The sequence below is a fragment of the Elgaria multicarinata genome, chromosome 4 (assembly GCF_023053635.1).
Source record: "Elgaria multicarinata webbii isolate HBS135686 ecotype San Diego chromosome 4, rElgMul1.1.pri, whole genome shotgun sequence".
Taxonomy (NCBI): Eukaryota; Metazoa; Chordata; class Lepidosauria; order Squamata; family Anguidae; genus Elgaria; species Elgaria multicarinata.
The window spans coordinates 17299166-17315348 of NC_086174.1; the positions used below are offsets into that span (position 1 = coordinate 17299166).

General features: G+C 43.4%; 1 protein-coding gene across 22 annotated transcripts in view; it reads left to right on the top strand.

The window, feature by feature from the left end:
• Positions 1–16183, top strand: part of NRXN1 (neurexin 1) — a 1218662-nt gene that overhangs the window by 573946 nt on the left and 628533 nt on the right. For 14 of the 22 annotated variants that reach the window (XM_063123832.1, XM_063123833.1, XM_063123845.1 and 11 more), the window contains one exon: positions 321–347. The exons of the other annotated variants lie outside the window; for them this stretch is intronic. In XM_063123832.1, coding sequence (XP_062979902.1) covers positions 321–347 — 27 coding nt within the window. The remainder of the gene's footprint in view (positions 1–320; positions 348–16183) is intronic. 22 annotated transcript variants of the gene reach the window in all.

The following is a 16183-nucleotide window of genomic DNA, read 5'->3' on the forward strand; positions in this document are numbered from 1 at the left end:
TATATGGGGGACAAAGTTGCAGCCAGCTTAAATCCAGCATCTGGGACAGTTCTGACAACCATTTTTCCCCACTTAGATTTGTCACCATGTAGCTTTGTTTGAAATTGGCCATATTTTTTTTTACCCTATACTATCACTTCTATTTATAAAGTCTTATCACCATGTATCTGCGTTCTACGGCAATATGGAAAGAATCTGAACACAGTGGCCATGTTTGCATGTGTCTGTCCCCGGAAGGGTGGAATGTGATTTTATTGGATGTCTGCAGCGATTACTTTGAAGGATAAATTTTCATTTCTCATCTATTCTTCCCCATCTAGACTGTATCAGGATTAACTGTAATTCCAGTAAGTGCCTATTCAAAATTTTTAAACTTATTGTTCCTCCATTATGCAATCGTCACAAACTTTAGATTAAAGTGTGGCGTGTATTGTTTTTGCATAGTTAAATGACTTGCATTTGAAAAGTTGCAGGAAATTACATGGGTGCAAAAAGAAATCATCCCACAACCCTCTGCAGGTTCCAGAATTGCCTTGATTCTGCCCCCACCCCCACACTCGGTTCCTCCTAAAAATGAAATGTGACATTCCTCCTTAGGCAAAACAGAGGAATTTCAAGGGAAGCTTAAAGAATTTCAGTAAGATTAAAGAAAATTTCTCAGGGAGTTCCAGTCATCCATTGAGTGTCCTTGGATTTCATTTAAAGCTAGGGATGTTGCAGGCATCTGGCTGGGGCTTGAGGCCTGGTGATTTCTCGGCCGCCCAGACACCAGTCTGTGGATCCTTGCACTTCTCCAACTCAGCACGCATTGAGTCTGGCAAGCGTGGGAATCCCCGCTTCCTTGCTGAGCTGCCATTTTGCATAAAAATGGCAGCACAGCCTTTTTCGTAAAGGGCCATTTGCACAAATTGTGACCATAAAGCAGTAGGAGGGAGGAATTGTGGAGCAACCATCTCTTCCAATGACCTGTCAGCTCATGCCAGCAGGCTGGAAGACCGGAGGCAGGTAGGCTTTTTCTCCCTTTTAATTTAACTTTCCGGCATTTCATTTTTCTCTTTTTCCTTCCTGCAAGTCAACAGTTTCTCCTTATTCCCACCACCACCACACACCCACACCCAGAAAGCCTCCTTTTTGATCTTTCCAACATCAACATTCTGACGTTGGAGAAACGCTATCTGAGGACTTTCCCCTGGCCTCACAAAACAAGCTGGCAAGACAGGTTCTCCACTTCCAAAGGTGAAGCTCTGTTTCTGCCCTTGTAGCAGGAGATCAAAAACCAATCCTATGCCTCCAGTGATATCCTCCCAGGGACCATAGGATTTGCAACGTAAAGCTTTTATAGATTGATCTGTTGATTAAAGCTTGCACAAGCGCTGCAGCTGCAACACCTTGGTTAATTTAATGAGGGATTTAATTTAATTTAACGTGGGATCCCTGCACATGTTTGGCTGATAAATGTGTGCCAATGAATATCTGTGTTACCAAAAAGAAAGAGAGCAGCACCAATCTTCAGATCAACCAACCATCAGGCAACCCTCAAACAACAAAACATGTTTTACTGTTTTGCAGAAACACTCCAAATTACTATCATGCCTGGTACGTTTCAAATATATCAGGCGTGATAGGCATGGGCTCTTTGTTATAAGCAATGGTCACAAAAGAAAAAGGGGGGGAAAGCTACTCTTTAAGTGATCATTGTCCCTTACAAAAAGAACTATCTGCTCAAAAGGTATTAATTTCAAGTATTTCTTTAAAACAAGGGGGTCTCTACCACCCTTAAGGTTTACTTCATTGTAGTATACTACTCAAAAATGTATACATGTCTGCATATTAGACGAGCCAAGGGTCCACAGATGAGAACTCCTAGATCTAGAATCACCTTTCAAAATCCTTTCCCTGTTCCTCAGTATGTACCAATATTCAGTTTTTCCCATGACACCAGTGTGCAAGTGGACAATGACAGGCCCATGCACACAGGGCCACCTACTTCTGGTTCATGTCATGAGAAGCTTCACTCACAACATGGTAAATCCATGATGTGTACTCGGATCTTAAAGAAAGAATGGAGCAACCCCTGCAGACATCAGTTTCTACGGAGGCATCTGAGACTTAAAAAGGTTGTCACCACTTACAACGTTAGGTCCATGTCATTCTTTCATTTTTGTAATTCTCCCAAACTAAGAGTTCACTCCAAGATTACTCCTGATACATTTTGCTAAATGCATGTTGATTAGTAATAATAATAATAAAAAGGAGTCATTCAGTCCAGGGTATTTTTATGGCCTGCAAGGTAATATCTGTGTGATGGTTTCTTTTGCATATTTATCATATAAGGTTTCTTAGACTGAACAGTTTTTGCTACGTGTCTTGCATCACATGATTACTGGGTGAACTATTGATAATTTTTTAACCTTTCTGATATCATTTGGATTAAGATGCTATGTTCTGAAAGAGGAGTGTGGACTGTGATTTTATTTTGAGTCTGTGGATCTCCCAAACTTTCTATAGTAAGTACAATAGATTCTAGTTTTCCTTTTGGGGGCTGGGGGTAGGGAAGGTTGTCAAATGTTACAGATCTTATGGGATGTAAATAGTTAACATGCACCAGTATTTAACCAAATAGCTGAGTCAAAGCTAAGCACTTCCAATTCCCCTCAAATGCAGTTGGGAAGATTTTAAGTTTATGCTTAACTCTCCCACTCAAGATAAAGGGACATAGAAGTGGTTAACTCTGGCTGGACTGTTCCTTGATTTTTCATGCTCCAACCAGACTCATGTTCAGCTTCGGTTCAAATACGCCCTGACTGAGGTGGAGTATTTGTTACTGCCAAAGACACCATTTTCAAAGCACTCTGGCTTTTTGCTTTTGGAACACTTGAAAGGTGAGCCCATTTTATTCACAAAGAAATCCAAGAAAGCTGTTTGTAAGCCTGGTTTCCAGATGTCTTCTTGTGGTGGGCAAACTCAATTATAGGACTTTCTGTATGTGGTACCGCAACTCTGAAACTAAAAGGGAAGGGGGAGTAGCTGATTGGAGTAGATGATGATGATTCCAAATATTTTTGACAGGAATTCTCAATCCCAAGTGCTCTTGTATTTCAAATTTAAATATAACACATTAATTACATTTTAAACAAGAATGTTTAACAATTCACAAAGGATATAAACATTGGTACTTTAAATATCAATAAATTCCAATCAAAAATCAATTCCAATCAAAATGGCTTCCAATCTCAAGAACTGGATCTAGGTCATGGCTGTTCAGGAGAGGAGGAGAATCATATGTTTTGGTATTTATAAAAAGGACTTCTCTTGCACTGCAGATGGCCTCTAGGCAGACATAACACTAACCCTAGGTATAATAGAAAACAACAGTTCACCACAAACTCAATAAGAAACCTTGATTATTTCTGAAAAGTGCATTAGTTCTCTGGGGCCAGTAGATTCAGGTGACATCTTAGATTCTCTATGGAATGTACCATCATTCCTTCCTATGTGCAAAGAGCTGTTGGGGAGGAAATTGTGAGTGACACAAATAATATGTACTTTGTTGTTTAAGAGCTGAAACAGATATGATGTCTCCTTGTTCAAGTGTCCACCGCATGAGTCATGTGTAGAGTTAGAATGTCAGGGACCTAGGTACATGTGCCACCAAGAGCATTCTAACTCTACATGGAAACTGAGGCCTTAGCTAGACCTAAGGTTTATCCCGGGGTCGCCCCTGCCTGATCCCTGGATCCCCTGTGTGTCATGTACATGAACAGGGATCACCCTGGGACGATCCAGGGATAAACCTTAGGTCTAGCTAAGGCCTGACTGGCTCATATAAGTGTGTTTATAGGGCACTATCCTGCAACACGCATAGGGCTAAAGTGGGGAATTGGACATGTGCAAGCACACATGGCTAGACAGACTTTTATACTCAATGTGCAAACGTCTGTGTGATAGCCAAAGGGCAGCACTTGTGGGTGGTGAGTGTGTGCTCGCCCCTGTCCCTACTCTAGGTGTAGATGTGCTGCAGCTAAATGCCTGCACAGACCTTGTAAATAATAGTGGAAACGTGCATTAAATGCTTCCGTGGGCATGTGACTCAGCAATGACCGTTTGGGATGTTTCTGCCCTAAAATAGGAGGGTTGGATCTGATTAACAATGTGATCCGACGTAAACTTTGAAACAGGTAATATGAATCCCTTAATTTCAAACAAATGAATGTGTGGATTGTCACATAATGGTCTGATCTCTCTTTTGCCAATCCTTGATTGCCGAATCTTGTGCAGTTGACTCTTCCTTTGTTTTGGTAGAAATGAACCACTATAAGCTCGAGCTGAATTCACACACACCCTCGAAAAAATACATGTATCTATTTAAAGGGTTGAATTTAATGCCTTGAATCCTAAATTTGAATTTGAATTTTGAACGTGACATTTTACTAGGGATGCACTGACACACTTCCGTTCATTCTTGCTGAGTGCCTGGCGAATACCCGGCGAGCGCCATGGGGCCACCTGTCCCCATAGCAACCCACCATTTTGCCTAAAAATGGCGGCTCAGGGTTTTCCGTGAATGTAATGTTGCGTAAAAGGCATATTTACGCCTGTAATGTTGCATAAATGACCCCTTTACGGCTTCCATTTACATCACATTACATTTCCAGAAAACCCTGAGCCGCCATTTTTACAATGAGTGAACCGTGGACAGGGGCCTGGCAACTGACTCAGACTCCTGCAACATCACTACATTTTACCTCAGTATTTTCTGGCCTCTGTTGAATGTTTTCATTTTATCAGGTATCAAAAACTAGGGATGGAAGAACCTGCCCATTTCAGTAGTTCTCGGTTTCTCAGTTTTACAAGCTTAAATTCAATTCATCCCGAACTTTGAAAATTTCTCCAGTCTTAAGTTCAGAACATTTTTGAAAATGCATAAGCGAACTGCCCAGCTATTGCTTCAGCTATTGGGCGGTATAAAAATGAAATAAATAAATAAGCATTTGTTGTGCCCATTTCTCCTAATACATGCATTTGATATGCACTTCTGCCTAATATACATATTTTTGCAAGCTGTTTTCCTAATATAATGATTTTAATGTTATTTTATTGAATATATGCATTTTATATACATGTTTTGATTAGAGAATTTCATTCCAAAATTCAGAGAAGTGCAGACTTTGAAGACTGTTTCACCTCACATAGTGGTTCGAAAGTCCTAATTTATGTGCATTTGTACATTGTTAACTGAACAAATTTCTCCCCCAAGCATATCAAAAACTGCTTATTGTCAAATGGCATCAAATACCATTGCATTTAACCTACAAAATGGTATGAAGCACTAAGCATCATTCCATTTAAAAGCTCGATATCCAATACTGATATCGAATATAATTGTGTCAAATGTAGCTATCCAATCTGTAGTGAATATGTGGCAAAACATTTTAAGTATCCGAAGAATATTGGTGGCCTGCTTGAGAACAGAATTCATGGAGTAGAATTTTGGGGAAGAAAATTGGTTTGACACCGCTACGAATTTCCTGCCATGGGAATAGAATTGCGCGCTCCCCTCATCCCACCTGGAGGACCTTCCTCTGCCATCGCTACACTCCCTCCCTTTGCTGCTGCCACTGTCACTGCCGCCGCCACCACACTGCCATGTCTCCCACTTCTCCTTCTTTACCCCCTTCCATTGCCACTGCTGCCGCCACCACTGCCACCTGCTCTGGGGATCCTCTCAGAGTGAGCCAGCAGGCAGCCAAGGTCTCTGAAGTGATGATCAGCCCGAAAAGTGGCCAGAGCATCTCTTCAGAGATCCAAATGCCTGGATCTAGGGGTTCGTCCATACAGTCGGGTATTGTGGTAGGAGAGGAGTGCTTGGAAATCACCTGTAGAAGCAGTGGCGGCAATGCAGTACGTAGGTGGGCTGAGGAGAGAGAGAGGACTAGGAGGGAAAGAGACCAGGTGGGTGGAGGAGGGAGGGAGACAGTGGGGCGGGGAGGGTGGCAGACTGACTAGGTTAGTAGGCAGGCAGCGGAGGATGAGACAGATGTGGGGGAGGGGAGGGGAGGCAGTGATAGTGGCACTTGTACTTTCCAACCTCTGGTGCTGGGAAAGATCATAGAATAGTACAGTTGGAAGGGGTCTATAAGGACATCGAGTCCAACCCCCGCTCAATGCGGGAATCCACCTTAGTGCATCCCTGACAGATGGCTGTCCAGCTGCCTCTTGAATGCCTCTAGTGTGGGAGCGCCCACAACCTCCCTAGGTAACTGGTTCCATTGTCGTACTGCTCTAACAGTCAGGAAGTTTTTCCTGATGTCCAGCCAGAATCTGGCTTCCTGTAACTTGAGCCCATTAATCTGTGTCCTGCGCTTTGGCATGATCGAGAAGAAATTGTGGCCCTCCTCTGTGTGACAAGATTGCACCTGAGTTGGGGAAATTTAAGTATTTACACTATTACATGAGTAATGGAATACTGAGTGATCAATAGCTCCAGCGACCAGGTATCACTCAAACATTCCTGAGGGGCAAACAAATATGTTGTCAATAGGGATGCCGCGAGTGCTCGATAGGGACCAGGAAATCTGCGGACTCCCCCCCACACACATGAACCCAATTGGGTGTTCCCAACATGTGCACGGACTCCCATCCAAGCGCTCCCAAGGCGTGCTCAGCAGCCACCCAGTCACCTGCCAAACTTGCACACTTCCCCCTTCCTGTGTCAGTAGTGACCTTAAAGGCTCCATTGATGCAAGGGTAAAGGTGTAAATCATTCACGCCTTTACCCTTACATCAACGAGGCCTTTAAAGCTGCCTTTGGCATGGGAGGGGGGAGAATGGGCAATCGATGGAGGCTCTTCTCATGTCGCTTCAATGGCGGCCACCATTGATGTAGGAAGTGTGAAATTTTGGTGTGTTGGTGGGCGGCTGACAAGCACTTTCCAGGCCAAGCTGAGCCTCAGAAGAGGCTCATGTGGCGAGCATCCCCCGAGCCTGGCATGGGTGAGTTCACCCAGCCTTACCAATGAATGCCACCAGAGTTGTTTTGGCCTTGGGAAGTTGACCACAGATTGGTCAACAGAGTGGTCATTTCAGCACTGAATGTCAGAATTTTGGTCTGGATACAGTGAGAACATTTGCAAGCATCCCCAGCAATGATCCTTCCCCTTGTCCTCGCTTTCTGTAAGCTGCTTACATCAACAATGTACTCAGGAAGCGAGAGAGAAGCTGGATTCAATTGGAGTAGGGATGCCCAGGAGGCAGTTCGAGGAAGTCAGAAAGTTAGGCCACTTGCAACATGGCTAAGCAGTGGACAGGCATAGAGATGGAGCGAAAGGAAGTAGCAGCAAAATGGAGCAAAGAGGTTCCAGAATGAGCACAGTCATTAACAACACACAAGCGGGTGCATGGAAATACTTCAAAGCAGGTAATATATGAGCCAACGGGATAAAATACATTACAAATATTCTTCCTGCACTGGGGTTATGAACTTGAAGTTTCTTTCTTATCCCCATTCTTAACATATTGGCCACATTCAGAAGACACCTTAAACCATTGCTTTAACCATGGTGGTTAAGCCAAAAAGCTGGGCTGTGTTCAGAAGACGCCTTAAACCATGGCTTTAACCATGGAGAATAAAGCAAAAAGCCTTATTCACCATGGTCAAAGCCGTGGTTTAAGGTGTCTTCTGAATGGGCCCGTTGTGTGTAATCTTTCCGTGGAAATACTTAACTGGCATATCAGAGTCCCCAAATATTTGGGGCACAACCTTTCTGCACAATATTCTGCAAGTATAGAAGTATTCTCTTGCATGGTTTCCACGTGTCAATGGAATGTGCACAAAAGATTTTCATGAATGCATTTTGCATTCACAATAAAAAAAAGGGGGGGAGGAATGAATGCATTTTGCCCACTCTACTCTAAGCATGACAAATTCTGGGATCTAATCCCCTGCCTAGTATTTCTACCTATTCTTCCACTTCCTCTTGCTCATTTTAGCCGTGCCTCAACAAACCTCCACTAAGAGCCAAAATTCTTTTGCATCCACTCTGCTACTTTCTTTTGATCCATGTTTCCATTATCAGATCTGTTTTTAATAGGCACTTTTGGCGGACAGGAAAAGGCATTACATATTTTCCTTTTCATTGGTTATCCTTCTCTTTATGTTTGGTCAGTGTGTGCTGATAGGGAAATCTGAAACTACCCCATTAAAACCCCTTGTCTGTTGTGGAAAAGTGCCCAAGCACCCAGGAATACTCTGATCTCTTCCCTCCCTCCCCAACTTGCTTTTGAATTTAGAAACACAGAACGCCTTTTGGCTGGCTGCTCAAGGCTTTGCTCTTTGCTCCTCGTCTGCCATGCTTTGTGTTTAGGAACCAAGACAGACATGAAGGCGCATCGCTTCATTGTTTATCACTTAAGTCCCCTGACTGAGCATTTTAGAAGGGTCAGGGTATACTCAGGACCTTCCGAAAGGTCCTTGGGAGGGGCCTTATCAAAGAACAGAATGCCACATTTTGTAGGCTGCCAAAATATGGCATTGTTTATGTAAGAATGGTTTTCTGTTTATGGAACATATATGGGACTTGTGATCAGTCACGGGAGGGAGGAGGGGAAAGTATGATTTCATCAGAGCAGCTTAAATGAGTATAAAAGTATGCTGATGTGGATGTTGGGCACAGAGTTCAGTCTTCAGCATCGGGCTGGAGGTGGGCTTCTATCTTGCACGCGGAGTTCTAATCAAGCCCCTGAATCTGGACCAGTCTAGACTCATTTCTTCCCTACTGGATATGGGGAAATTTCCTGACAATGCCACCATCAAGTTGCTTCTAGCAGTGGTAGTCATGTTGTGCCAGTGGTGCATGGGAGCTACAGGACCATTGCAACATTGCACCAGTGGAACATGAGAAGCGCTGGGCCATGTTAGAACTGCCCGTACCTCTGCTCCTCGCCAATCCAGCATGAATGCATCTGTGCAGGCAGCTCCTACATGTCTCAGGGCTTTTCCCAGTAGCTCAGTAGCACATGAAGGTGTGGTACTGCACTGGCACTCAATTCCATGGGTGTAATGGGAGTGCCTGCATGCTCTTAGTTACAAATGAATTAATGATGCACGTTAAGGCTCTCGGGGCAACGCATATGACTGCCATGAAGCCGAGGGTCTATTTTCTATACGACAATCCAACTTTTCAGCTTCTGTGTTATTTTAAAGTGATAAATGGCTGGCACATAAATGTCAAACTCTGATCTTTCACTTTTTGCTTAGATTAGAACATGGTCGTGTCTACACGCGAAATGCTGCCATGTCAGACTGAAAATGTCACTGCTAAAATATCGTCATGCGGAACCCTAAATCATTTCCCCGTCGCCTTGATTTTACTAAACCAGATGATTTAATTTAGAGATGGGTTCCGCAGTATAATATGTTCCTCGGTGAATACAGTGGTGGCTTCTTGCAAGAATAATTGCTAGGTTGCAACAGAGAGATTCACTCTCTATCTTTCTTCCGGTATCAGTATTTTTTATCACACTTTTATTTCAAGTAGTTCATGACCGTGTACGTGGGGTTATCCCATTTTATCATCACAAATCCTGTGCGCTAGTTCAGTGACTGGCTGGGATGGCTGACATCGTCAAATTCATTCAGGTATTCCGATGTTAAGTCCATTCTACCTGATTCCACATTGGATTGTGTATTATTATTATTATTATTATTATTATTATTATTATTATTATTATTATCCCACACAAAAATGCATGCATATGTTTATGTGTAATTGGTGACTTGTGCTTCAGCGGATGAGACTTCACGTTTTGAAAGTGGAATTGGATTCCACCACATCTCGGTAGCAGGATTTCTTTTCCGACTGAGAAAAAAAGATACATTGACACAGGGTACACTGAGAAGGAATAGAAGCTCTCAAATAAGAATGGACGTTCTAGAGATATTAACAGGTGCAGAGCAGGTGAAAGAAACCACAAGAGTGTTGGAACCCAGTTTCACAGCCTATTTAAAGCTAAAGGAGTGGTCTCCTAGTTCCCACCTGGTCACATCATTGGTGCTGTACGTTTTTTGTTTTGTTTTTATCTCCTTAATGGCTATTATTTATTATTTATTTATTTAGAGTATTTTTTATCCTGTACCTCAGCCAAAAAGGCTCCTGGAGCGGCTTACAATTGATCAGTAAAGAAGACAGTCCCTGCCCTCAGGCTTACATTCTGGAAAAGACATGACACACAAGGAAAAGGAGATGGGGAGGGAAGAGGGAGAAAAGAAAAAGCAATTAAGAAGACAGTTCAGGATGGTGGGAAGGCCCAGCTCCCTCCTCTCATCTCCCAGTGGAGGGGCAGACCAACAGCTCCTTCTTCTTCCCCACAGGGTCAAGATGACAGTTAGCCCTATGATGAGAGGGGGGAGGTCCAACTGAAGCAGGCTCTGATGGTCATATATATATATATATATATATATATATATATATATATATATATATAATATATATATATATATATATAGGATGGAGAAAGTTTTAAAACTCAACAAAAGATGGGAGGAAGACCATAAACAGTATTTTGAACTTCCACCAACCATTTAAACTAGGGTGACCATATGAAAAGGAGGACAGGGTTCCTGTATCTTCAACAGTTGAATAGAAATGGGAATTTCAACAGGTGTCATTTGTACGTATACAGCACTTGGTGAAACTCCCTTTTCATCACAACAGTTAAAGCTGCAGGAGCCCTGCCCTTTTTTGTATCTGCTCAGGAGGGCAGGGCTCCTACAGCTTTTACTGTTGCAATGAAGAGGGGATTTCACCAGGTGCTGCATGCCTACAAATGACACCTGCTGAAATTCCCTTTTCGATAAAACTGTTAAAGATATGGGAGCACACTTCTCTTTTCCATATGGCCACCCTATTTAAACTAATGGGGAGGAATTAATTATAGTCGCTCCAGCTGGTGTGGTTACTAAGAACATAAGAACTGCCATGCTGGATCAGACCAATTATCCATCTAGTTCAGCACTACGTTCACACAGTGGCCAGGAAGCTGTCAACTAGGGACCAACAAAGCAGGACATGGTGCAACAGCACCATCCCACCCATGTTCCCCAACAACTGGTGCACACAGGCTTACTGCCTCAGATACTGGAGACAGCACACAATCAACCATCAGGGCTAGTAGCCATTGATAGCCTTCTTCTCCAGGAATTTACCCAACCCTCTTTTAAAGCCATCTAAATTGGTGGCCATCACTACATCTTGTCGTAGTGAATTTAACTATGCCCTGTGTGTTAAATTATGGAATCCACTACCACAACATGTAGTGATGGCCACCAATTTGGATGGCTTTAAAAGGAGGTTGGATAAATTCTTGGCTAGGATCAATACTAGGCTTGTTTCTGGAGCCTCTCAGGCATGCAGTGGGACTTTGGAAACGGAAGATTCAAGGCCTCCCACAATCCACCGAAACACAATCCTGGATGACCTCCCTTGGCCTCTACTTTGGGCGGAAATACCACTGATGGTTTCCTATGCCCAAGGTGTGTTCTAAGGGTACACTATGGGGCTGCTGGTTGTGAAGGCCACTGCGTCAATGCAGCTCTTCTCCACCGGCAGAGGGGCTCCTTTGCCCTATCATATCAACCCTCCGCTGGTGTTTGCCTATGATGATGATTGTGTTATGAAGCCTAGGTCTTACTTGTGCAGGCAAAGGTTGTGATAGAATGGGCTGCACCACTTCAAATTAGAGGTGGGACACGCTTCTTTTTTTCTGCACAGAAAAGAGAGAGAGGTTATAGATCACCCTTTGGCAGCTCTGGCAGTTTGCTTTTTCCAGCAAGATATAGAGGATATTTTCAAAATGTGAACCCTCTAACTGTAGCCTCAAGTACGACATCTGGGATTGTTTAACTTGGGGGAAAGGAAGTCAAGGGGAGACCTGGAGGTGTACAAAATTATGCGTAGTGTGAAGAATGTCTGGCACTCTGTTCCCACAGTGGCCAACCATCTGTCAAGCAAGGACCTGCAAGCAGGACACTGTGCAACAGCACCTTCCTGCCCATGTTCCCCCGGCAAATGGTGTATATGAGCTTACTGCTTCTGCTACTGGAGGTAGCGCATAGCCATCAGGACTAGTAGCCATTGATAGCCTTCTCCTCCAGGAATTTCCCCAATCCCGTTTTAAAGCCATCCAGATTGGTGGCCATCACGACACGTTGTGGTAGTGAATTCCATAGTTTAACTATATGCTGTGTGGAAAAGCTTTTCTTCTCTGTCCTGAATCTCCCACCAATCAGCTTTATGAGATGACCCCATTGGGTTCTAGTATTACGGGAGAGGGAGAAAAATACATGTATACTTTTGTACACCCTTATCATGTCTCCCCTTAGCCTCCTTAGCTAAACGATCTCAGATGCTGTTCTTCTTTCTTTCTTACATTTTTAGCCCCCTAATAGCCAAAGCTCTCTGAGCAGTTCACAACAATTAAAACCATAAAATACAGATTATGAAATACAAAATAAAACGTTTAAACTACAATATAAAAATATAATAATCAAACACAAGTTAGCAGCGAAAAAGTTAAAATGCAATTCCAGATTAAAACAAACTGGGGGGAAAACAAAAGGCCTGGGAGAATAACAAGACCTTCACCTGGCGCCGAAATGGGCACCAGCTGAAGCCCTCTGGGAAGCTCAATCCACAAATGGGGGTGCCACAGCAGAAAAGGCCCTGTTCCTAGAAGCTACTCACCTCACTTCCTTTGACAGGGGCTTCTGGAGGAGGACTTCTGAAGCTGATCTTCGTGTCTGGGCAGGTGTATATGGGAGGAGACAGTCCTCAAAGTAGCTTGTACTCAAGCCAAGTAGCAGTTTGAATTAGTGCTGAGCTAAAACCTGCCCCCTATTTTGGGGAACTTTCTTCCTGTGAAAGAGGCTTTTTTTTTTTTTGCCTCTTTTGCAGGGAGTTGGGAAAATTCAGAGAATTCTCTCCTTGGGGAGGGGGACAGGGTTTCCACATAATTTTTATTTACTTGCAGCCGATTACTGAGGATCTTTCATCCTATTTTTTTTAGGTTTGTTTGTTTTTCAAAACCCTTCCTCAACTATTTGGAGGAGTCCAGCAGTTCTTAGTGAATGGCTATGGGAGACCATGTGACCTCTTCCTCTCCAGTAAGCACTCCTGGGCTCCTGAAAATGCCGGGCATGTTTTAAGAAAAATAAAAACGAAGAAAGAAAGAAGACCCCTCAACAACTGGCTATGGGGACACCCTGTCCCCCTCCACAAGGAGATTTTTTTCCACCTCTCCCAGCCACTTCTGCCAGAATTTTCATTTCTTCCCCACCTCCCATGAAATGTTGAAAATGGAACGGTCGAAATTTTCGGCAGTGTTGAAGTTTCAGCACCATTTTTAAAGGCAATCTAACATCTAACACATCTAGATATTAGTGACACCAAATTGTTAAACTATTAGGATCAGAAACCCTGCTGATCTTCTGCAAATGAACCAGAGATCTCCCATAAGATCTCAATCTACCTTCTGCCCGCCCCTGCCACAAACTACCTTTCTCCCACCTAAAAGCTTTTGAGCACCCTTGGTAGGCTTCTTACCGGGGGGGGGGGGGAATAGCCAATAACCTGTTCAATATTGCTACAATTTAGAAGAATACTTTGGACGTTAGAAGCCCTTCCATTAGCTGTACTTTCTTCTTTTCTTTTTACTATTATTATTTTTTATTATTATTATTATTTATTTATATAGCACCATCAATGTACATGGTGCTGTACAGATTACACAGTAAATAGCAAGACTACTTTCTGTGCTTCTTCCCTCTTCTAGTCTTATTCCAAGATCCTTTATTTATTCTATTTCCTTTATCTGGTCTTTTCTGTGTATACGTCTCCCCTGCCCATTTCATTTTCTTTGATGTTGTGCAGATGTTGCACACTACAGTTAACTGGATGTGCTGCAAAGCCACCTGCTGCTGCAGCATTTTGCTGGCAAGAGTTTCCCCATTTCTCGGGCCACCCAACGAGGGTTCCCCCCCCCTTATTATCTTATCGGAAAATGGTAGGGGGAACTAAGTGGATGGAAGATCAAACACTGATGTTCACAGGCAACACAGGCAACACATTTCTCAGCTCACATCTCTGAGAGAGGCAGAAATTTAATAAAGAACATTCGTCTCCTTGATATCTCCAGCTTTCGGTAATGCACTGGGCGCATAAGAGACTGCCATCTATTCTCCCGTGGATACTGCAAAATCTCGTTTGATGATCAAATTGACTAATACATTATCCATGTGTTATCCTTATAGGATTTACAGAATGGATTGAGCCAGAATAAAAGTCGCCTGCTCTGTTTTTCCCATGCCGGGTAAATAAAAAGCTTTGAAATGCAGCAAATCGGGTTAGATGCTTGGTTGGTGGAAATGGGCATTTTTAGGCTTTCAGTATTATTCAGAAGCTGTGTTTTTGATCTTACTATTTTGCCTGCTAAAAGCGTACAAGAGAACATTGTTAAAAGTAGGTTGGGAGGTTGGAATGGTACAAGCAGCAAATTCAGCTGTTGGCCACTGCTGTTCTGAGTCTGGTTTCAGAGCTGGGAAAAAGAAAGAAAGAAAGGGATGTGTTCCACTCTGTAGAACCAGATCTGAAGACTGGTGAATTTCCTTCCTGCCAGCAACGTTGCCATTAATTCCCTTCAGAGGGGTTCATGCAATCTGCTCTCCCATGTTACGTGTAGTTTTTTTTCTGATTGTAAGGAATATATACCCCACACAGCACAGTAGCAATTAAATAAAATGAAATAATGAACAAAAATGGAACAACTGGGTATGCAAACTCAACTCTTCTTATCAAGGGCCAAGGGAATAGGAGAAATAGCAACACAACACGTAATGGGAAAGCTTTCTTCCTCATAAAACGCAGCAAGACTAGGTTGGAAAATGAAGTAGCTCCTTCTCAGATTACTGTGAGGAGAGGTTTTGTGTGCAGAATTCGGGTGGACATAGCCCACCTCGTGCAGGCCGACAAATAGATTCTGCATTTTAAAAATAATAATAAAAAAACCTCCTACAGACTGATAGCTTGTTTCCCCCACCCCCATTGTTAGAAGAAGAAGAAGAAGAAGAAGAAGAAGAAGAAGAAGAAGAAGAAGAAGTTGTTCACCTTGAGGAAGGCAAATGGGATAGCAGTTAGCAGAGAACTCCAAGCAAGCCCATCTGGTGCCAAAAGAGACACAGGCCCTTTCTACGCTGTCGTTTTTCCCCAGGGTCACCCCAGGGTCGTCCCTTTGTATCCAAATGACACACAGGGCTCATCTACACCAAGCAGATATTCCACAATGAAAGTGGTAGGAAAGTGGTATATAAAAGGCAGGAGCCACACGACTGCTTTATAGCAGTATTGAAGTGCACTGACAACTGTTGGGGCCCATAAGACACATACCATATACTGCTTTCATTCCACTTTCATTGTGCTATATCCTGCTTGATGTAGATGTGTCATGGGCTTCAACAGTTGTCGATGCACTTCATCACCACTGTAAAGCAGTAGTGTGGCTCCTGCCTTTTATATACCGCTTTCATACCACTTTCATAGTGGAATATCCTGCTTGGTGTAGATGAGCCCACAGGGGATCCTGGGGTCAAGTGGGAATGACTCCAGGGAAACTCATGGGAAATGGAAACCAAGGATTTCCTGGTTTTTCTGTGGTCCCAGGACCATCCCGGGGCTGCTGGAGAGGTGTAGGTACCTGCCCCTTCTTCATCCTACCTCCTTATGAGTAAACGAGAGGATGTAAGAAATGGGCATGAGGCACGGATCTCTTTGGGTGCTCTGTGCCCATTGGGGGTGGGAGGAGCAGGGTTTTTTTAACTTACATTTTTGTTTGGAGCGCAATTGCGCTCATCTCCCCTACTTTTTTTTTTCAAATGGCAGGTGCGACATCCCTCCTTCCTCCCTGTCTGTCACGTGCGCATATGGATCCAGGGGGAGGATCTTACGAGCAGATTATTGCGAGATCTTCTGCCTTCAATCCCAGAAGGCTGGGAGGTGTAAAAAGGGCCACAGCGTCCTTTTCTCTTCCAGGGAGCAATGAGATGAATTAAGAACCCATAATTTCCTGGTGGAAAATGATGTGCGACCTGTGGCTTGGTGAGACACTCTGGCTTTTGATGAAGTTCCCTCATCCC